This window comes from Pristiophorus japonicus, chromosome 19, assembly GCF_044704955.1.
Source record: "Pristiophorus japonicus isolate sPriJap1 chromosome 19, sPriJap1.hap1, whole genome shotgun sequence".
NCBI lineage: Eukaryota > Metazoa > Chordata > Chondrichthyes > Pristiophoridae > Pristiophorus > Pristiophorus japonicus.
In genome coordinates this window covers 90,953,865-90,978,916 of record NC_091995.1, presented here as the reverse complement: position 1 = coordinate 90,978,916, position 25,052 = coordinate 90,953,865, and the positions used below count along the sequence as shown (strand labels likewise).

The 25,052-nt window shown below is 43.2% G+C and overlaps 1 protein-coding gene across 1 annotated transcript in view; it reads left to right on the top strand.

Moving 5' to 3' along the window:
- Positions 1 to 20,346: 20,346 nt before the first annotated feature.
- The window catches only part of LOC139230527 (excitatory amino acid transporter 2-like), a 31,485-nt gene continuing 26,779 nt past the window's right edge, over positions 20,347 to 25,052 (top strand). Inside the window, exon 1 of the mRNA XM_070862359.1 lies at positions 20,347 to 20,481. Coding sequence (XP_070718460.1) covers positions 20,349 to 20,481 — 133 coding nt within the window. The 5' untranslated portion in view covers positions 20,347 to 20,348. The remainder of the gene's footprint in view (positions 20,482 to 25,052) is intronic.

The following is a 25,052-nucleotide window of genomic DNA, read 5'->3' as shown; positions in this document are numbered from 1 at the left end:
CTATATAGTTACACTGATGTGTGGGCTATATTGTTACAGTGATGTGTGGGCTATTGTTGTTCCACTGATGAGTGCACTATATTGTTACACTGATTTGTGGGCTATATTGTTACACTGAGAGTGTGGGCTATGTTGTTACACTGAGAGTGTGGGCTATGTTGTTACACTGAGAGTGTGGGCTATGTTGTTACAGTGATGTATGGGCTATGTTGTTACACTGAGAGTGTGGGCTATGTTGTTACACTGAGAATGTGGGCTATATTGTTACACTGAGAGTGGGGGCTAAAATTTTTACACTGCGAGTGTGGGCTATATTGTTACACTGAGACTGTGGGCTATATTTTTACACTGAGAGTGTCGGCTATTTTACTACACTAATCTGTGGGCTATATTGTTACACTAAGAGTGTGGGCTATATTTTTACAGTGATGTGTGGGCTATATTGTTACACTGATGTGTAGGCTATATTGTTACACTGATGTGTGGGCTATATTGTTACACTGTGAGTGTGGGCTATATTGTTACACTGAGACTGTGGGCTATATTGTTACACTGAGAGTGTGGGCTATTTTTACACTAATGTGTGCTATATTGTTACACTGAGAGTGTGGGCTATATTGTTGCAGTGTTGTGTGGGCTATATTATTACACTGAGAGTGTGGACTATGCTGTTACACTGAGATTGTGGGCATTGTTGTTACACTGATGTATGTGCTATGTTGTTATACTGAGAGTGTGGGCTATATTGTTACACTGATGTGTGGGCTATGTTGTTATACTGAGAGTGTGGGCTATGTTGTTACACTAATGTGTGGGCTATATTGTTACACTGAGACTGTGGGCTATTTTGTTACACTGATGTGTGCGCTATATGGTTACACTGAGAGTGTGGGCTATATTGTTACAGTGATGTGTGGGCTATGTTGTTACACTGATGAGTGCGCTATATTGTTACACTGATGTGTGGGCTATATTGTTACACTGAGAGTGTGGGCTCTGTTGTTACACTGAGAGTGTGGGCTATGTTGTTACATTGAGAGTGTGGGCTATGTTGTTACACTGATGTGTGGGCTATGTTGTTATACTGAGAGTGTGGGCTTAGTTGTTACACTGAGAATGTGGGATATATTGTTACACTGAGAGTGGGGGCTACATTTTTCTTCTGCGAGTGTGGGTTATGTTGTAACACTGAGACTGTGGGCTATATTTTTACACTGAGAGTGTGCGCTATTTTATTACACTAATCTGTGGGCTATATTGTTACACTGAGAGTATGGGCTATATTGTTACAGTGATGTGTGGGCTATATTGTTACACTGAAGTGTGGGCTATATTGTTACACTGAGAGTGTGGGCTATGTTGTTACACTGAGACTGTGGGCTATTTTGTTACACTGAGAGTGTGGGCTATATTGTTACACTGAGAGTGTGGGCTATGTTGTTACACTGATGTGTGGGCTATTTTGTTATACTGAGAGTGTGGTCTATATTGTTACACTGAGAGTGTGGGCTATGTTGTTACAGTGATGTATGGGCTATGTTGTTATTCTGAGAGTGTTGGCTATGTTGTTACACTGAGAGTGTGGGCTATATTGTTGCCCTGAGATTGGGGGCTATATTTTTACACTGCGAGTGTGGGCTATATTGTTAAACTGAGACTGTGGGCTATATTGTTACACTGAGAGTGTGGGCTATTTTGTTGCACTGATGTGTGGGCTATATTGTTACACTGAGAGTGTGGGTTATATTGTTACAGTGATGTGTGCTATATTGTTACACTGAGAGTGTGGGCTATATTGTTGCAGTGATGTGTGGACTATATTGTTACACTGAGAGTGTGGACTATGCTGTTGCATTGAGAGTGTGGGCTATGTTGTTACACTGAGAGTGTGGGCTATATTGTTACACTGAGAGTGGGGGCTATATTTTTACACTGCGAGTGTGGGCTATATTGTTACACTGAGAGTGTGGGCTATTTTGTTACACAGAGAGTGTGGTCTATATTGTTACAGTGATGTGTGGGTTATATTGTTACACTGATGTGTGGGCTATATTGTTACACTGATGTGTGGGCTATATTGTTACACTGAGAGTGTGGGCTACGGTGTTCCACTGAGGGTGTGGGCTATGTTGTTACACACTTGTGTGTGCTATGTTGTGATACTGAGTGTGCGGGCTATGTTGTTACACTGAGAGTGGGGGCTATATTTTTACACTGCGAGTGTGGGCTATATTGTTACACTGAGACTGTGGGCTATATTGTTACACTGAGAGTGTGGGCTATTTTGTTGCACTGATGTGTGGGCTTTCTTGTTACACTGAGAGTGTGGACTATATTGTTACACTGATGTTTGGGCTATGTTGTTACACTGATGTGTGGACTGTATTGTTGCACTGAGAGTTTGAGCTATATTGTTGCACTGGGAGTGTGGGCTATATTGTTAAACTGATGTGTGGGCTATATTGCTACACTTATATGTGGGCTATATTGTTACACTGAGAGTGTGGGCTATATTGTAACACTGAGAGTGTGGGCTATATTGTTACACTGATGTTTCGGCTATATTGTTACACTGGGCATGTGGGCGATATTGTTACACTTATGTGTGGGCTATATTGTTACACTGATGTGTGGGCTATATTGTTACACTGAGAGTGTGGGCTATATTGTTACACTGATGTGTGGCCCATGTTGTTACACACTTGTATGGGCTATGTTGTTACACTGAGACTGTGGGCTATGTTGTTACACTGATGTGTGGGCTATATTGTTATACTGAGAGTGTGGGCTATGTTGTTACACTAATGTGTGGGCTATATTGTTACACTGATGTGTGGGCTATATTGTTACACCGAGAGTGTGGGCTATATTGTTTCACTGATGTGTGGGCTATATTGTTACACTCTGAGTGTGGGCTATATTGTTACACTGATGTGTGGGCCATGTTGTTACACTGAGGGTGTAGGTTATATTGTTACACTGATGTGTGGACTATGTTGTTGCACTGAGAGTGTAGACTATGTTGTTGCACTGAGAGTGTGGGCTACATTGTTGCACTGATGTGTGGGCTATGTTTTTACACTGAGAGTGTGGGCAATATTGTTACACTGAGAGTGTGGGCGATATTGTTACCCTGATGTGTGTGCTATGTTGTTAAACTGAGAGTGTGGGCTATATTGTTACACTGCGTGTGTGGGCTATATTGTTATACTGATGTGTGGGCTATATTGTTACACTGATGTGTGGGCTATATTGTTACACTGAGAGTGTACGCTACATTGTTACACTGATGTGTGGGCTATGTTGTCACACTGATGTGTGGGCCATATTGTTACACTGAGAGTGTGGGCTATATTGTTACACTGAGAGTGTGTGCTATATTGTTACACAGAGAGTGTGGGCGATATTTTTACACTGATGTGTGGGCTATACTGTTACACTAATGTGTGGGCTATATTGTTACACTGATGTGTGGGCTATATTGTTACACTGATGTGTGGGCTATGTTGTTATACTGAGAGTGTGCGCTATATTGTTACACTGAGAGTGTGGGCTACATTGTTACACTAGGAGTGTGGGCTATATTTTTACACTGATGTGTGGGCTATATTGTTACACTGAGAGTGTGCGCTATATTGTTACACTGAGAGTGTGGGCGATATTGTTACACTGAGAGTGTGGGCTACATTGTTACACTCGGAGTGTGGGCTATATTGTTACACTGATGTGTGGACTATATTGTTACACTAATGTCTGGGCTATATTGTTGCACTGATGTGTGGGCTATATTGTTACACTGAAGTGTGGGCTATGTTATACTGAGAGTGTGGGCTATATTGTTGCAGTGATGTGTCGGCTATATTGTTACACTGAGAGTGTGGACTATGCTGTTACACTGAGATTGTGGGCCTTGTTGTTACACTGATGTATGGGCTATGTTGTTATACTGAGAGTGTGGGCTATATTGTTACACTGAGACTGTGGGCTATATTGTTACACTGAGAGTGTGGGCTATTTTGTTGCACTAATTTGTGGGCTATATTGTTGCACTGAGAGTGTGGGCTATATTGTTACACTGTGAGTGTGGGCTATGTTGTTACACTGATGTGTGGGCTATATTGTTACACTGATGTGTGGGGTATATTGTTACACTGAGAGTTTGGGCTATGTTGTTCCACTGATGTGTGGGCTATATTGTTACACTGAGAGAGTGGGCTACGTTGTTCCACTGAGGGTGTGGGCTATGTTGTTACACTGATGTATGGGCTATGTTTTTATACTGAGAGTGCGGGCTATGTTGTTACACTGAGAGTGGGGGCTATATTTTTACACTGCGAGTGTGGGCTATATTGTTACACTGAGAGTGTGGACTATATTGTTACACTGATGTGTGGGCTATATTGTTAAACTGATGTGTGGGCTATATTGCTACACTGATGTGTGGGCTATATTGTTACACTGAGAGTTTGAGCTATATTGTTACACCGGGAGTGTGGGCGATATTGTTACACTGATGTGTGGGCTATCTTGTTTCACTGCGTGTGTGGACTATATTGTTATACTGATGGGTGGGCTATATTGTTAAACTGATATGTGGGCTATATTGCTACACTTATGTGTGGGCTATATTGTTACACTGAGCATGTGGGCTATATTGTTACACTGATGTGTGGGCTATATTGTTACACTGAGAGTGTGGGCTATATTGTTACACTGATGTGTGGGCCATGTTGTTATACACTTGTGTGTGCTATGTTTTTACACTGAGAGTGTGGGCTATGTTGTTGCACTGATGTGTGGGGTATATTGTTATACTGAGAGTGTGGGCTATGTTGTTACACTGATCTGTGGCCTATATTGTTACATTGATGTGTGGACTATATTGTTACACTGAGAGTGTGGGCTATATTGTTGCAATGATGTGTGGGCTATGTTGTTACACTGACAATGTGGGCTATATTGTTACACTGATGTGTGGACTATATTGTTACACTGAGGGTGTAGGCTATATTGTTACACTGATGTGTGGACTATGTTGTTGCACTGAGAGTGTAGACTATGTTGTTGCACTGAGAGTGTGGGCTACATTGTTGCACTGATGTGTGGGCTATGTTTTTACACTGAGAGTGTGGGCGATATTGTTACACTGAGAGTGTGGGCGACATTGTTACACTGATGTGTGTGCTATGTTGTTAAACTGAGAGTGTGGGCTATATTGTTACACTGCGTGTGTGGGCTATATTGTTATACTGAGAGTGTGGGCTATAATGTTACACTGCGTGTGTGGGCTGTATTGTTATACTGATGTGTGGGCTATATTGTTACACTGATGTGTGGGCTATATTGTTACACTGAGAGTGTGCGCTACATTGTTACACTGAGAGTGTGGGCTATATTGTTACACTGAGAGTGTGGGCTATATTGTTACACTGATGTGTGGGCTATGTTGTCACACTGATGTGTGGGCCATATTGTTACACTGAGAGTGTGGGCTATATTGTTACACATAGAGTGTGTGCTATATTGTTACACAGAGAGTGTGGGCGATATTGTTGCACTGATGTGTGGGCTATATTGTTACACTGATGTGTGGGCTATGTTGTTATACTGAGAGTGTGGGCTATATTGTTACACTGATGTGTGGGTTATATTTTTACACTGATGTGTGGGCTATATTGTTACACTGAGAGTGTGCGCTATATTGTAACACTGAGAGTGTGGGCGATATTGTTACACTGATGTGTGGGCTATATTGTTACACTGATGTGTGGGCTATGTTGTTACACTGAGAGTGTGGGCTATGTTGTTACATAGATGTGTGGGCTATGTTGTTATACTGAGAGTGTGGGCTATGTTGTTACACTGAGAGTGTGGGCTATGTTTTTACAGTGATGTATGGGCTATGTTGTTATACTGAGAGTGTGGGCTATATTGTTACACTGAGAGTGTGGGCTATGTTGTTACAGTGATGTATGGGCTATGTTGTTATGCTGAAAGTGTTGGCTCTGTTGTTACACTGAGAGTGTGGGCTATATTGTTACACTGAGAGTGGGGGCTATATTTTTACACTGCGAGTGTGGGCTATATTGTTACACTGAGACTGTGGGCTATATTGTTACACTGTGAGTGTGAGCTATTTTGTTACACTGATGTGTGGGCTATATTGTTACACTGAGAGTGTGGGTTATATTGTTTCACTGAGAGTGTGGGCTATATTGTTGCACTGATGTGTGGGCTATCTTGTTACACTGATGTGTGGGCTATATTGTTACACTGAGAGTGTGGGCTACGTTGTTCCACTGATCGTGTGAGCTATGTTGTTACACTGATGTATGGGCCATATTGTTATACTGAGAGTGCGGGCTATGTTGTTCCACTGAGAGTGGGGGCTATATTTTTACACTGCGAGTGTGGGCTATATTGTTACACTGAGACTGTGGGCTATATTGTTACACTGAGAGTGTGGGCTATTTTGTTGCACTGATGTGTGGGCTATATTGTTACACTGAGAGTGTGGACTATATTGTGACACTGATGTGTGGGCTATGTTGTTACACCAATGTGTGGACTGTATTGTTGCACTGAGAGTTTGAGCTATATTGTTACACTGGGAATTTGGGCGATATTGTTACACTGATGTGTGGGCTATCGTGTTACACTGCGTGTGTGGACTATATTGTTATACTGATGTGTGGGCTATATTGTTAAACTGATGTGTGGGCTATATTGCTACACTGATGTGTGGGCTATATTGTTACACTGAGAGTTTGAGCTGTATTGTTACACTGGGAGTGTGGGCGATATTGTTACACAGATGTGTGGGCTATATTGTTACACTGAGAGTGTGGGCTATATTGTTACACTGAGAGTGTGGGTTATATTGTTACACTGGGCATGTGGGCTATATTGTTACACTGATGTGTGGGCTATGTTGTTACACACTTGTGTGGGCTATGTTTTTACACTGAGAGTGTGGGCTCTGTTGTTACACTGATGTGTGGGGTATATTGTTATACTGAGAGTGTGGGCTATATTGTTGCACTGATGTGTGGGCTATATTGTTACACTGATGTGTGGGTTATATTTTTACACTGATGTGTGGGCTATATTGTTACACTGAGAGTGTGGGCTACATTGTTACACTCGGAGTGTGGGCTATATTGTTACACTGATGTGTGGAATATATTGTTACACTGAGGGTGTAGGCTATGTTCTTACACTGAGAGTGTGGGCTATATTTTTTCACTGATTTGTGGGCTATATTGTTACACTGAGAGTGTGGGCTATGTTGTTACACTGATGTGTGGGCTATGTTTTTACGCTGAGGGTGTGTGCTTTATTGTTACAAAGAGAGTGTGGGCTATATTGTTACACTGAGACTGTGGGCTATTTTGTTACACTAATGTGTGGGCTATATTGTTGCACTGAGAGTGTGGGCTATATTGTTACACTGAGAGTGTGGGCTATGTTGTTACACTGATGTGTGGGCTATGTTGTTATACTGAGAGTGTGGGCTATATTGTTACACTGAGAGTGTGGGCTATGTTGTTACACTGATGTGTGGGCTATGTTGTTATACTGAGAGTGTGGGCTATGTTTTTACAGTGATGTATGGGCTATGTTGTTATACTGAGAGTGTGGGCTATATTGTTACACTGAGAGTGTGGGCTATGTTGTTACAGTGATGTATGGGCTATGTTGTTATACTGAGAGTGTTGGCTCTGTTGTTACACTGAGAGTGTGGGCTATATTGTTACACTGAGAGTGGGGGCTATATTTTTACACTGCGAGTGTTGGCTATATTGTTACACTGAGACTGTGGGCTATATTGTTACACTGAGAGTGTGGGCTATTTTGTTACACTGATGTGTGGGCTATATTGTTACACTGAGAGTGTGGGTTATATTGTTTCACTGAGAGTGTGGGCTATATTGTTGCACTGATGTGTGGGCTATCTTGTTACACTGATGTGTGGGCTATATTGTTACATTGAGAGTTTGAGCTATATTGTTACACTGGGAGTGTGGGCGATATTGTTACACTGATGTGTGGGCTATCTTGTTTCACTGCGTGTGGGGACTATATTGTTGTACTGATGTGTGGGCTATATTGTTACACTGAGAGTGTGGGCTATATTGTTACACTGAGAGTCTGGGTTATATTGTTACACTGATGTTTCGGCTATATTGTTACACTGGGAGTGTGGGCGATATTGTTACACATACGTGTGGGTTATATTGTTACACTGATGTGTGGGCTATATTGTTACACTGAGCGTGTGGGCTATATTGTTACACTGATGTGTGGGCTATGTTGTTACACACTTGTGTGGGCTATGTTGTTACACTGAGAGTGTGGGCTCTGTTGTTACACTGATGTGTGGGGTATATTGTTATACTGAGAGTGTGGGCTATATTGCTACACTGATGTGTGGGCTATATTTTTACACTGATGTGTGGGTTATATTTTTACACTGATGTGTGGGCTATATTGTTACACTGAGAGTGTGGGCTACATTGTTACACTCGGAGTGTGGGCTATATTGTTACACTGATGTGTGGAATGTATTGTTACACTGAGGTTGTAGGCTATGTTCTTTCACTGAGAGTGTGGGCTATGTTGTTACACTGATGTGTGGGCTATGTTTTTACGCTGAGCGTGTGTGCTATATTGTTACACAGAGAGTGTGGGCTATATTGTTACACTGAGACTGTGGGCTATATTGTTACACTGATGTATGGACTATATTGTTATACTGAGAGTGCGGGCTATGTTGTTCCACTGAGAGTGGGGGCTATATTTTTACACTGCGAGTGTGGGCTATATTGTTACACTGAGACTGTGGGCTATATTGTTACACTGACAGTATGGGCTATTTTGTTGCACTGATGTGTGGGCTATATTGTTACACTGAGAGTGTGGACTATATTGTTACACTGATGTGTGGGCTATGTTGTTACACTGATGTGTGGACTGTATTGTTGCACTGAGAGTTTGAGCTATATTGTTACACTGGGAATTTGGGCGATATTGTTACACTGATGTGTGGGCTATCTTGTTACACTGCGTGTGTGGACTATATTGTTATACTGATGTGTGGGCTATATTGTTAAACTGATGTGTGGGCTATATTGCTCCACTGATGTGTGGGCTATATTGTTACACTGAGAGTTCGAGCTATATTGTTACACTGGGAGTGTGGGCGATATTGTTACACTGATGTGTGGGCTATCTTGTTTCACTGCGTGTGGGGACTATATTGTTATACTGATGTGTGGGCTATATTTTTAAACTGATGTGTGGGCTATATTGTTACACTGAGAGTGTGGGCTATATTGTTACACTGATGTTTCAGCTATATTGTTACACTGGGAGTGTGGGCGATATTGTTACACATATGTGTGGGCTATATTGTTACACTGATGTGTGGGCTATATTGTTACACTGATGTGTGGGCTATGTTGTTACACACTTGTGTGGGCTATGTTGTTACACTGAGAGTGTGGGCTCTGTTGTTACACTGATGTGTGGGGTATATTGTTATACTGAGAATGTGGGCTATGTTGTTACACTGATGTGTGGTCTATATTGTTACATTGATGTGTGGACTATATTGTTACACTGAGAGTATGGGCTATATTGTTACACTGATGTGTGGGCTATATTGTTATACTGAGAGTGTGGGCTATGTTGTTACACTGATCTGTGGGCTATGTTGTTACACTGACAATGTGGACTATATTGTTGCACTGATGTGTGGACTATAGTGTTACACTGAGGGTGTAGGCTATATTGTTACACTGATGTGTGGACTATGTTGTTGCACTGAGAGTGCAGACTATGTTGTTGCACTGAGAGTGTGGGCTACATTGTTGCACTGATGTGTGGGCTATGTTTTTACACTGAGAGTGTGGGCGATATTGTTACACTGAGAGTGTGGGCGATATTGTTACACTGCGTGTGTGGGCTATATTTTTATACTGATGTGTGGGCTATATTGTTACACTGATGTGTGGGCTATATTGTTACACTGAGAGTGTGGGCTGCATTGTTACACTCGGAGTGTGGGCTGTATTGTTACACTGATGTGTGGGCTATGTTTTTACACTGAGAGTGTGGGCTATATTGTTACACTGAGAGTGTGGGCTATGTTGTTACACTGATGTGTGGGCTATGTTGTTATACTGAGAGTGTTGGCTCTGTTGTTACACTGAGAGTGTGGGCTATATTGTTGCCCTGAGAGTGGGAGCTATATTTTTACACTGCGCGTGTGGGCTATATTGTTACACTGAGACTGTGGGCTATATTGTTACACTGAGAGTGTGGGCTATTTTGTTACACTGATGTGTGGGCTATATTGTTACACTGAGAGTGTGGGTTACATTGTTACAGTGATGTGTGCTATATTGTTACACTGAGAGTGTGGGCTACGTTGTTGCAGTGATGTGTGGGCCTTGTTGTTACACTGAGAGTGTGGGCTCTGTTGTTACACTGAGAGTGTGGGCTATATTGTTACACTGAGAGTGGGGGCTATATTTTTACACTGCGAGTGTGGGCTTTATTGTTACACTGAGACTGTGGGCTATATTGTTACACTGCGAGTGTGGGCTATTTTGTTGCACTGATGTGTGGGCTATATTGTTACACTGAGAATGTGGACTATATTGTTACACTGATGTGTGGGCTATAATGTTAAACTGATGTGTGGGCTATATTGCTACACTGATGTGTGGGCTATATTGTTACACTGAGAGTTTGAGCTATATTGTTACACTGGGAGTGTGGGCGATATTGTTACACTGATGTGTGGGCTATCTTGTTTCACTGCGTGTGGGAATATATTGTTATACTGATGTGTGGGCTATATTGTTAAACTGATGTGTGGGCTATATTGTTACACTGAGAGTGTGGGCGATATTGTTACACTGATGTGTGGGCTATCTTGTTTCACTGCGTGTGGGAATATATTGTTATACTGATGTGTGGGCTATATTGTTAAACTGATGTGTGGGCTATATTGTTACACTGAGAGTGTGGGCTATATTGTTACACTGATGTTTCGGCTATATTGTTACACTGGGAGTGGGGGCGATATTGTTACACTTATGTGTGGGCTATATTGTTACACTGATGTGTGGGCTATATTGTTACACTGAGAGTGTGGGCTATATTGTTACACTGATGTGTGGGCTATGTTGTTACACTGAGAGTGTGGGCTATGTTGTTGCACTGATGTGTGGGGTATATTGTTATACTGAGAGTGTGAGATATGTTGTTACACTGATGTGTGGTCTATATTGTTACATTTGATGTGTGGACTATATTGTTACACTGAGAGTGTGGGCTATATTGTTACACTGATGTATGGGCTATTTGTTATACTGAGAGTGTGGGCTATGTTGCTACACTAAAGTGTGGGCTATATTGTTACACTGATGTGTGGGCTATATTGTTACACTGATGTGTGGGCTATGTTGTTACACTGACAATGTGGGCTATATTGTTGCACTGATGTGTGGACTATATTGTTACACAGAGAGTGTGGGCTATATTGTTACAGTGATGTGTGGGTTATATTGTTCCACTGATGTGTGGGCTATATTGTTACACTGATGTGTGGGCTATATTGTTACACTGAGAGTTTGGGCTCTGTTGTTCCACTGATGTGTGGGCTATATTGTTACACTGAGAGTGTGGGCTACGGTGTTCCACTGAGGGTGTGGGCTATGTTGTTACACACTTGTGTGTGCTATGTTGTTATACTGAGATTGCGGGCTATGTTGTTACACTGAGAGTGGGGGCTATATTTTTACACTGCGAGTGTGGGCTATATTGTTACACTGAGACTGTGGGCTATATTGTTACACTGAGAGTGTGGGCTATTTTGTTGCACTGATGTGTGGGCTTTCTTGTTACACTGAGAGTGTGGACTATATTGTTACACTGATGTGTGGGCTATGTTGTTACACTGATGTGTGGACTGTATTGTTGCACTGAGAGTTTGAGCTATATTGTTACACTGTGAGTGTGGGCTATATTGTTACACTGAGAGTGTGGGCTATATTGTTACACTGATGTTTCGGCTATATTGTTACACTGGGCGTGTGGGCGATATTGTTACACTTATGTGTGGGCTATATTGTTACACTGATGTGTGGGCTGTATTGTTACACTGAGAGTGTGGGCTATATTGTTACACTGATGTGTGGGCCATGTTGTTACACACTTGTGTGGGCTATGTTGTTACACTGAGACTGTGGGCTATGTTGTTACACTGATGTGTGGGGTATATTGTTATACTGAGAGTGTGGGCTTTGTTGTTGCACTGGTGTGTGGCCTATATTGTTACACTGCGTGTGTGGGCTATATTGTTACACTGAGAGTGTGCGCTACATTGTTACACTGATGTGTGGGCTATGTTGTCACACTAATGTGTGGGCCATATTGTTACACTGAGAGTGTGGGCTATATTGTTACACTGAGAGTGTGTGCTATATTGTTACACAGAGAGTGTAGGCGATATTGTTACATTGATGTGTGGGCTATATTGTTACACTGATGTGTGGGCTATGTTGTTATACTGAGAGTGTGGGCTATATTGTTACACTGATGTGTGGGTTATATTTTTACACTGATGTGTGGGCTATATTGTTACACTGAGAGTGTGCGCTATATTGTAACACTGAGAGTGTGGGCGATATTGTTACACTGATGTGTGGGCTATATTTTTACACTGATGTGTGGGCTATATTGTTATACTGAGAATGTGGGCTACATTGTTACACTCGGAGTGTGGGCTATATTGTTACACTGATGTGTGGAATATATTGTTACACTGAGGGTGTAGGCTATGTTCTTACACTGAGAGTGTGGGCTATATTTTTTCACTGATTTGTGGGCTATATTGTTACACTGAGAGTGTGGGCTATGTTGTTACACTGATGTGTAGTCTATATTGTTACACTAATGTGTGGGCTATATTGTTAATTGAGAGTGTGGGCTATATTGTTACACTGATGTGTGGGCTATATTGTTACACTGATGTGTGGGCTATATTGGTGTACTGAGAGTGTGGGCTATATTGTTACACTGATGTGTGGACTATATTGTTACACTGATGTGTGGACTATGTTGTTGCACTGAGAGAGTGGACTATGTTGTTGCACTGATGTGTGGGCTATGTTTTGACGCTGAGGGTGTGTGCTATATTGTTACACTGAGTGTGTGGGCTATATTGTTACACTGAGACTGTGGGCTATATTGTTACACTGAGATTGTGGGCTATTTTGTTACACTAATGTGTGGGCTATATTGTTGCACTGAGAGTGTGGGCTATATTGTTACACTGAGAGTGTGGGCTATGTTGTTACACTGATGTGTGGGCTATGTTGTTATACTGAGAGTGTGGGCTCTGTTGTTACACTGAGAGTGTGGGCTATATTGTTGCCCTGAGAGTGGGGGCTATATTTTTACACTGCAAGTGTGGGCTATATTGTTACACTGAGACTGTGGGCTATATTGTTACACTGAGAGTGTGGGCTATATTGTTGCACTGATGTGTGGGCTATCTTGTTACACTGATGTGTGGGCTATATTGTTACACAGAGAGTGTGGGCTACGTTGTTCCACTGATCGTGTGGGCTATGTTGTTACACTGATGTATGGGCTATATTGTTATACTGAGAGTGCGGGCTATGTTGTTCCACTGAGAGTGGGGGCTATATTTTTACACTGCGAGTGTGGGCTATATTGTTACACTGAGACTGTGGGCTATATTGTTACACTGAGAGTGTGGACTATATTGTTACACTGATGTGTGGGCTATGTTGTTGCACTAATGTTTGGACTGTATTGTTGCACTGAGAGTTTGAGCTATATTGTTACACTGGGAATTTGGGCGATATTGTTGCACTGATGTGTGGGCTATCTTGTTACACTGCGTGTGTGGACTATATTGTTGTACTGATGTGTGGGCTAAATTGTTAAACTGATGTGTAGGCTATATTGCTACACTGATGTGTGGGCTATATTGTTACACTGAGAGTTTGAGCTATATTGTTACACTGGGAGTGTGGGCGATATTGTTACACTGATGTGTGGGCTATCTTGTTTCACTGCGTGTGGGGACTATATTGTTACACTGATGTGTGGGCTATATTGTTAAACTTATGTGTGGGCTATATTGTTACACTGAGATTGTGGGCTATATTGTTACACTGAGAGTGTGGGCTATATTTTTTCACTGAGCATGTGGGCTATATTGTTACACTGATGTGTGAGCTATGTTGTTACACACTTGTGTGGGCTATATTGTTACACTGATGTGTGGGCTATATTGTTACACTGATGTGTGGGTTATATTTTTACACTGATGTGTGGGCTATAATGTTACACTGAGAGTGTGGGCTATATTGTTACACTGATGTGTGGAATATATTGTTACACTGAGGGTGTAGGCTATGTTCTTACACTGAGAGTGTGGGCTATATTTTTTCACTGATTTGTGGGCTATATTGTTACACTGAGAGTGTGGGCTATGTTGTTACACTGATGTGTGGGCTATGTTTTTACGCTGAGATTGTGGGCTATTTTGTTACACTAATGTGTGGGCTATATTGTTGCACTGAGAGTGTGGGCTATATTGTTACACTGAGAGTGTGGGCTATGTTGTTACACTGATGTGTGGGCTATGTTGTTATACTGAGAGTGTGGGCTATATTGTTACACAGAGAGTGTGGGCTATGTTGTTACACTGATGTGTGGGCTATGTTGTTATACTGAGAGTGTGGGCTATGTTGTTACACTGAGAGTGTGGGCTATGTTTTTACAGTGATGTATGGGCTATGTTGTTATACTGAGAGTGTGGGCTATATTGTTACACTGAGAGTGTGGGCTATGTTGTTACAGTGATGTATGGGCTATGTTGTTATACTGAGAGTGTTGGCTCTGTTGTTACACTGAGAGTGTGGGCTATATTGTTACACTGAGAGTGGGGGCTATATTTTTACACTGCGAGTGTGGGCTATATTGTTACACTGAGACTGTGGGCTATATTAGCTTGGATGATGTGGAATCTATATGGGTAGAGCTGCAGAACACCAAAGGGCAAAAAACGTTAGTGGGAGTTGTGTACAGACCTCCAAACAGTAGTAGTGATGTTGGGGAGGGCATCAAACAGGAAATTAGGGGTGCGTGCAATAAAGGTGCAGCAGTTATAATGGGTGACTTTAATATGCACATAGATTGGGCTAACCAAACTGGAAGCAATACGGTGGAGGAGGATTTTCTGGAGTGCATAAGGGATGGTTTTTTAGACCAATATGTCGAGGAACCAACTAGGGGGGAGGCCATCTTAGACTGGGTGTTATGTAATGAGAAAGGATTAATTAGCAATCTCGTTGTGCGAGGCCCCTTGGGGAAGAGTGACCATAATATGGTGGAATTCTGCATTAGGATGGAGAATGAAACAGTTAATTCAGAGACCATGGTCCAGAACTTAAAGAAGGCTAACTTTGAAGGTATGAGGCGTGAATTGGCTGAGATGGATTGGCGAATGATACTTAAGGGGTTGACTGTGGATGGGCAATGGCAGACATTTAGAGACCGCATGGATGAACTACAACAATTGTACATTCCTGTCTGGCATAGAAATAAAAAAGGGAAGGTGGCTCAACCGTGGCTATCAAGGGAAATCAGGGATAGTATTAAAGCCAAGGAAGTGGCATACAAATTGGCCAGAAATAGCAGCGAACCTGGGGACTGGGAGAAATTTAGAACTCAGCAGAGGAGGACAAAGGGTTTGATTAGGGCAGGGAAAATGGAGTATGAGAAGAAGCTTGCAGGGAACATTAAGACGGATTGCAAAAGTTTCTATAGATATGTAAAGAGAAAAAGGTTAGTAAAGACAAATGTAGGTCCCCTGCAGTCAGAATCAGGGGAAGTCATAACGGGGAACAAAGAAATGGCGGACCAATTGAACAAGTACTTTGGTTCGGTATTCACGAAGGAGGACACGAACAACCTTCCGGTTATAAAAGGGGTCGGGGGGTCTAGTAAGGAGGAGGAACTGAGGGAAATCCTTATTAGCCGGGAAATTGTGTTGGGGAAATTGATGGGATTGAAGGCCGATAAATCCCCAGGGCCTGATGGACTGCATCCCAGAGTACTTAAGGAGGTGGCCTTGGGAATAGTGGATGCGTTGACAGTCATTTTCCAACATTCCATTGACTCTGGATCAGTTCCTATGGAGTGGAGGGTAGCCAATGTAACCCCACTTTTTAAAAAAGGAGGGAGAGAGAAAACAGGGAATTATAGACCGGTCAGCCTGACATCGGTAGTGGGTAAAATGATGGAATCAATTATTAAGGATGTCATAGCAGTGCATTTGGAAAGAGGTGACATGATAGGTCCAAGTCAGCATGGATTTGTGAAAGGGAAATCATGCTTGACAAATCTTCTGGAATTTTTTGAGGATGTTTCCAGTAGAGTGGATAAGGGAGAACCAGTTGATGTGGTATATTTGGACTTTCAGAAGGCGTTCGACAAGGTCCCACACAAGAGATTGATGTGCAAAGTTAGAGCACATGGGATTGGGGGTAGTGTACTGACATGGATTGAGAACTGGTTGTCAGACAGGAAGCAAAGAGTAGGAGTAAATGGGTACTTTTCAGAATGGCAGGCAGTGACTAGTGGGGTACCGCAAGGTTCTGTGCTGGGGCCCCAGCTGTTTACACTGTACATTAATGATTTAGATGAGGGGATTAAATGTAGTATCTCCAAATTTGCGGATGACACTAAGTTGGGTGGCAGTGTGAGCTGCGAGGAGGATGCTGTGAGGCTGCAGAGCGACTTGGATAGGTTAGGTGAGTGGGCAAATGCATGGCAGATGAAGTATAATGTGGATAAATGTGAGGTTATCCACTTTGGTGGTAAAAACAGAGAGACAGACTATTATCTGAATGGTGACAGATTAGGAAAAGGGGAGGTGCAAAGAGACCTGGGTGTCATGGTACATCAGTCATTGAAGGTTGGCATGCAGGTGCAGCAGGCGGTTAAGAAAGCAAATGGCATGTTGGCCTTCATAGCAAGGGGATTTGAGTACAGGGGCAGGGAGGTGTTGCTACAGTTGTACAGGGCATTGGTGAGGCCACACCTGGAGTATTGTGTACAGTTTTGGTCTCCTAACCTGAGGAAGGACATTCTTGCTATTGAGGGAGTGCAGCGAAGGTTCACCAGACTGATTCCCGGGATGGAGGGACTGACCTATCAAGAAAGACTGGATCAACTGGGCTTGTATTCACTGGAGTTCAGAAGAATGAGAGGGGACCTCATAGAAACATATAAAATTCTGACGGGGTTAGACAGGTTAGATGCAGGAAGAATGTTCCCAATGTTGGGGAAGTCCAGAACCAGGGGTCACAGTCTAAGGATAAGGGGTAAGCCATTTAGGACCGAGATGCGGAGGAACTTCTTCACCCAGAGAGTGGTGAACCTGTGGAATTCTCTACCACAGAAAGTTGTTGAGGCCAATTCACTAAATATATTCAAAAAGGAGTTAGATGAGGTCCTTACTGCTAGGGGGATCAAGGGGTATGGCGAGAAAGCAGGAATGGGGTACTGAAGTTGAATGTTCAGCCATGAACTCATTGAATGGCGGTGCAGGCTAGAAGGGCCGAATGGCCTACTCCTGCACCTATTTTCTATGTTTCTATGTTTCTATGTTTCTATGTTTCTATTGTTACACTGAGAGTGGGGGCTATATTTCTACACTGCGAGTGTGGGCTATATTGTTACACTGAGACTGTGGGCTATATTGTTACACTGAGAGTGTGGGCTATTTTGTTACACTGATGTGTGGGCTATATTGTTACACTGAGAGTGTGGGTTATATTGTTTCACTGAGAGTGTGGGCTATATTGTTGCACTGATGTGTGGGTTATCTTGTTACACTGATGTGTGGGCTATATTGTTACACTGAGAGTGTGGGCTACGTTGTTCCACTGATCGTGTGGGCTATGTTGTTACACTGATGTGTGGACTGTATTGTTGCACTGAGAGTTTGAGCTATATTGTTACACTGGGAATTTGGGCGATATTGTTACACTGATGTGTGGGCTATCTTGTTACACTGCGTGTGTGGACTATATTGTTATACTGATGTGTGGGCTATATTGTTAAACTGATGTGTGGGCTATATTGCTACACTGTTGTGTGGGCTATATTGTTACACTGAGAGTTTGAGCTATATTGTTACACTGGGAGTGTGGGCGATATTGTTACACTGATGTGTGGGCTATCTTGTTTCACTGCGTGTGGGGACTATATTGTTATACTGATGTGTGGGCTATATTGTTAAACTGATGTGTGGGCTATATTGTTACACTGAGAGTGTGGGCTATATTGTTACACTGATGTTTCGGCTGTATTGTTACACTGGGAGTGTGGGCGATATTGTTACACATATGTGTGGGCTATATTGTTACACTGAGAGTGTGGGCTATATTGTTACACTGAGAGTGTGGGCTATATTGTTACACTGATGTGTGGGCTATGTTGTTACACACTTGTGTGGGCTATGTTGTTACACTGAGAGTGTGGGCTCTGTTGTTACACTGAGAGTGTGGGCTATATTGTTGCCCTGAGAGTGGGAGCTATATTTTTACACTGCGCGTGTGGGCTATATTGTTACACTGAGACTGTGGGCTATATTGTTAACTGAGAGTGTGGGCTATATTGTTACACTGATGTGTGGGCTATATTGTTGCACTGAGGGTGTAGGCTATATTGTTACACTGAGGGTGTAGGCTATATTGTTACACTGATGTGTGGACTATGTTGTTACACTGAGAGTGTGGACTATATTGTTACACTGAGAGTGTGGGCTATATTGTTACACTGAGGGTGTAGGCTATATTGTTACACTGATGTGTGGACTATGTTGTTACACTGAGAGTGTGGACTATGTTGTTACACTGAGAGTGTGGGCTATATTGTTACACTGATGTGTGAGCTATAATGTTACACTGAGGGTGTAGGCTATATTGTTACACTGAGGGTGTAGGCTATATTGTTACACTGAGAGTGTGGGCTATATTGTTACACTGATGCATGGGCAATGTTGTTACACTGAGGGTGTAGGCTATATTGTTACACTGAGAGTGTGGGCTATATTGTTACACTGATGCATGGGCTATGTTGTTACACTGAGGGTGTGGGCTATATTGTTACACTGATGCATGGGCTATGTTGTTACACTGAGGGTGTGGGCTATATTGTTACACTGATGCATGGGCTATATTGTTACACTGAGAGTGTGGGCTATATTGTTACACTGATGCATGGGCTATGTTGTTACACTGATGCATGGGCTATATTGTTACACTGATGCATGGGCTATATTGTTACACTGATGCATGGGCTATGTTGTTACACTGAGAGTGTGGGCTATATTGTTACACTGAGAGTGTGGGCTATATTGTTACACTGATGCATGGGCTATGTTGTTACACTGATGCATGGGCTATATTGTTACACTGAGAGTGTGGGCTATATTGTTACACTGATGTGTGGGCTATATTGTTACACTGATGCATGGGCTATATTGTTACACTGATGCATGGGCTATATTGTTACACTGATGCATGGGCTATATTGTTACACTGATGTGTGGGCTATATTGTTACACTGATGCATGGGCTATATTGTTACACTGATGCATGGGCTATATTGTTACACTGATGCATGGGCTATATTGTTACACTGATGCATGGGCTATATTGTTACACTGATGCATGGGCTATATTGTTACACTGATGCATGGGCTATGTTGTTACACTGATGCATGGGCTATATTGTTACACTGAGAGTGTGAGCTATATTGTTACACTGAGAGTGTGGGCTATATTGTTACACTGATGTGTGGACTATGTTGTTACACTGAGAGTGTGGACTATATTGTTACACTGAGAGTGTGGACTATATTGTTACACTGATGTGTGGACTATGTTGTTACACTGAGAGTGTGGACTATATTGTTACACTGAGAGTGTGGGCTATATTGTTACACTGAGAGTGTGAGCTATATTGTTACACTGAGAGTGTGGGCTATATTGTTACACTGATGTGTGGACTATGTTGTTACACTGAGAGTGTGGACTATATTGTTACACTGAGAGTGTGGACTATATTGTTACACTGATGTGTGGACTATGTTGTTACACTGAGAGTGTGGACTATGTTGTTACACTGAGAGTGTGGGCTATATTGTTACACTGAGGGTGTGGATGAGTCGAGGTGCCACAGTCTCTTGACAATCTCACGTTTTCTTTTGTCTCGTTCCAGGTGCGTTCATGGAAATGACAAACCAAGCGGACATTCATATTCCAGACCACAGCCCGAGCCTGGATGAGTTGCCCAAACCCTGCTGTGCGAAGCACTGCAATTGGCTGGAACGAAATCTGCTGCTCCTGCTGACCATCCTCGGTACGAGTGCGTCGTCGCCGAGTGCGAGTTTAAGTTTCACCTCTTCACAACGCCGAGCGGAAATCAGCTGCCATGGTTCTTACACTACAAAAGAAAGAAAGAATTGCATTTATATAGCGCCTTGCATGTCCACCCGACGTCTCAAAGCGCTTTACAGCCAAAGAAGTACTTTTGGAGTGTAGTCACTGTTGTAATGTGGCAAGCAACAATGACTTACACTTCAAAATGCATCATTGTTTGTAAAGCGCTGATACAGGGATATTCAGTTTGATCTATTCTCACCCCGGATAATTCAAGGGCGAGAATGTGACCCACAGGGTATTATAAAGATTTGCATTTCTATAGCGCCATTCACAATGTCCCAAAGCACTTCACAGTCAATAGGTACTTTTGGAATATAGTCACTGTTGTAATGTGGGAAACGCAGGCAGCCAATTTGCGCACAGCAAGCTCCCACAAACAGCTGTATGATGATAAACAGATCATCTGCTTCAGTGATGTTGATTGAGGGTTAAATATTGGCCAGGAAACCAGGGATAACTCCCCGTGCTCTTTTATGTCCACACGAGAGGGGAGACGGACCTCTCAGTTTATCGTCTCTTACGAAAGTGACACCTCCAACAGTGCGGCGCTCCCTCAGCACTGCACTGGGAGTGTCTGCGTGGATTATTGTGCTCAAGTCCCTGGAGCGGAACTTGAACCCACAACTTTCGGACTCAGAGGCGAGAGTGTTGCCCACTGAACCAGGGGAGCTAATTTGCACACAGCAAGGTCCTGCCAATAAATAAATGATCAGATGCTTTTGGTGGCATTGGTTGAGGGATGAACGTTGGCCAGGACACTGGGGATAACTTCCTACATTTCTTAGAAATAGTGCCGTGGGATCTTTAATAAGACTTCATTTGAACCATGTCAGACCGGAAGCGTTGACATCTCATAAAGTATCAGGGTGAAACCTGAATGGTTTTTATTACAGAACAACAGACCCCTGAGATGTGTTTGCACCTTGTCACATGCTGCTGAATATCCCGTAGAAACATTGATTCCTGCCTGCTTCCAGTTGCAGTTGTAGACACTGCCAGTGATGCCACGGTGGGGCTCAAATGGTCGACAGGCAAGTGGGAATCAGCCCAAATCTCGAAACCCCCTGAGCTTCTGAGTGTAATTGACTTGGAGATTCAATGAACAAGTGTCCAATATGGTGGGCAAGGCACGCCGCCTGCCATATTGGTACAGGCATCAATTGAGGCATCCAGGGACCCTGCCCAAGAATACAAATAAGGGGCCTAATGTTCGTTTGATGCTCCCCCCTCCCCTCCAACCAGTTTGGCACCTAAACTCAGACAGTGCAGTTAGGGTACGGTTCCCTCCAATATTCCATGAAAACCATAGGTTTTGGATTATGAGCTAATTAAATAGAGCATTATTTCCTTTCAGTTTGGACTCTGATACAGTGAGACACCTCTATCCGCCCCTCTCACGATGGTGGGTATCTGTTGGTGCCTTTGTGAGACTGCGTGCAGTTCTGGTCACCGCATTACAGGAAGGACGTGATTGCACTGGAGAGGATACAGAGGAGGTTTACGAGGATGTTGCCGGGACTGGAGAATGTTAGCTTTGAAGACAGATTGGATAGGCTGGGGTTGTTTTCCTTGGAAGAGAGAAGGCTGAGGGGAGACCTCATTGAGGTGTATAAAATTATGAGGGGCCTAGATATAGTGGATAGAAAGGGCCTATTTCCCTCAGCAGAGGGGCCAACAACTAGGGGGCATAAATTTAAAGTAACTGGTACAAGGTTTAGAGGGGATTTGAGGGGAAATGTCTTCACCCAGAGGGTGGTGGGGGTCTGGAACTCACTGCCTGAAAGGGTGGTAGAGGCAGAAACCCTCACCACATTTAAAAAGTACTTGGATGTGCACTTGAAGCGCCGTAACCTACAGGGCTACGGACCGAGAGCTGGAAAGTGGGATTCGGCTGGATAGCTCTTTGTCGGCCGGCGCGGACACGATGGGCCGAAATGGCCTCCTTTCGTGCTGTAAATTTCTGTGATTCTATGATTCTGTGACTAAGAAGCACACCACGCACAAGATGGCTCTAAGAGAAAACTATCATGTGACCTTGCCACATGACCCTTTTATTATTTACATCAGTAGTTGCATTACATCAGTAGTCCACTAGGGGGAAGTTCTATTACACTGGCCAAGGGCTTGGACCAACCTTCTGAGGAGAGGTCCCCTGCCCTCCATCTTCCTTATCTCTGTATGGTTTTGAATAAGTTCAGAGTAAAAAAATGTTTCAAAAAAATTTAGCTGTCAACATTTTGAACAACGTTTTTAAAGGATCGGTTAGAGAAGGAATGTGGATTTGGTGCCATTTATGAGTATATGGTAAGGCAGTATATTAACCCCACCCCCCGAACCCTTCGATTAGATTCCAGCCTGTATCTCACTCCCGGGTATCTGTTGTTCTATATAACCCCCCCCCCCCCGAACCCCTCGATTAAATTCCAGCCTGTATCTCACTCCGGGGTATCTGTTATTCTATATAACCCCCCCCCCCCCCAACCCTTTGATTAGATTCCAGCCTGTATCTCACTCCGGGGTATCTGTTATTCTATATATAAACCCCCCGAACCCCTCGATTAGATTCCAGCCTGTACCTCACTCCCGGGTATCTGTTGTTCTATATAACCCCCTCCCCCCGAACCCCTCGATTAGATTCCAGCCTGTAACTCACTCCGGGGTATCTGTTATTCTATATATAAACCCCCCGAACCCCTCGATTAGATTCCAGCCTGTAACTCACTCCGGGGTATCTGTTATTCTATATATAAACCCCCCGAACCCCTCGATTAGATTCCAGCCTGTAACTCACTCCGGGGTATCTGTTATTCTATATATAAACCCCCCGAACCCCTCGATTAGATTCCAGCCTGTACCTCACTCCCGGGTATCTGTTATTCTATATATATACCACCCGAAACCCTCGATTAGATTCCAGCCTGTAACTCACTCCCGGGTATCTGTTATTCTATATATACACCACCTGAAACCCTCGATTAGATTCCAACCTGTAACTCACTCCCGAGTATCTGTTATTCTATATATAACCCCCCCGAACTCCTTGATTAGATTCCATCCTGTAACTCACTCCCAGGTATCTGTTATAGAAACATAGAAACATAGAAAATAGGTACAGGAGTAGGCCATTCGGCCCTTCGAGCCAGCACCGCCATTCAATGAGTTCATGACTGAACATGCAGCTTCAGTACCCCATTCCTGCTTTCTCGCCATACCCCTTGATCCCCCTAGTAGTAAGGACTACATCTAACTCCTTTTTGAATATATTTAGTGAACTGGCCTCAACAATTTTCTGTGGTAGAGAATTCCACAGGTTCACCACTCTCTGGGTGAAGAAGCTTCTCCTCATCTCGGTCCTAAATGGCTTACCCCTTATCCTTAGACTGTGACCCCTGGTTCTGGACTTCCCCAACATTAATAAGAACATAAGAACATAAGAACAGAAGAACATAAGAAGATAAGAATTAGGAACAGGAGTAGGCCATCTAGCCCCTCGAGCCTGCTCCGCCACCCAATAAGATCATGGCTGATCTGACCGTGGACTCAGCTCCACTTACCCGCCCGCTCCCCATAACCCTTAATTCCCTTATTGGTTAAAAATCTATCTATCTGTGATTTGAATACATTCAATGAGCTAGCCTCAACTGCTTCCTTGGGCAGAGAATTCCACAGATTCACAACCCTCTGGGAGAAGTTATTCTATATATAAACCCCCCGAAACCCTCAATTAGATTCCAACCTGTAACTCACTCCTGGGTATCTGTTATTCTATATATAAACCCCGGAACCCCTTGATTAGATTCCAGCCTGTAACTCACTCCCGGGTATCTGTTATTCTATATATAAACCCCGGAACCCCTTGATTAGATTCCAGCCTGTAACTCACTCCCGGGTATCTGTTATTCTATATATAAACCCTCTGAATACTTCAATTAGATTCCAACCTGTAACTCACTCCCGGGTGTCTGTTATTCTATATATCTATATATAACGCCCCCGAACCCCTCGATTAGATTCCAACCTGTAACTCACTCCCGGGTATCTGTTATTCTATATATAAACCCTCCAAACCCTTCAATTAGATTCCAGCCTGTAACCCACTCCCAGGTATCTGTTATTCTATATATAAACCATCCAAATCACTCGATTAGATTCCAGCCTGTAACTCACTCCTGGGTATCTGTTATTTTACACAGGATTACACCGGATATACGGCCCAGAAACAGGCCATTCGGCCCAACCAGTCCATGCCAGCGTTTATGCTCCACTCGAGCCTCTCCCGTCTTTCCTCATCTAAATCTATCAGCATAACCCTCTATTCCCTTCTCCCCCATATACTTGTCCAGCCTCCCCTTAAATGCATCGATACTATTCGCCTCAACCCCTCCCTGTGGCAGTGAGTTCCACATTCTCACCGCTCTCTGGGTAAAGAAGTTTCTCCTGAATTCTCTGTTGTATTTTTTGGTGACTATCTTCTATCGATAGCCGTTA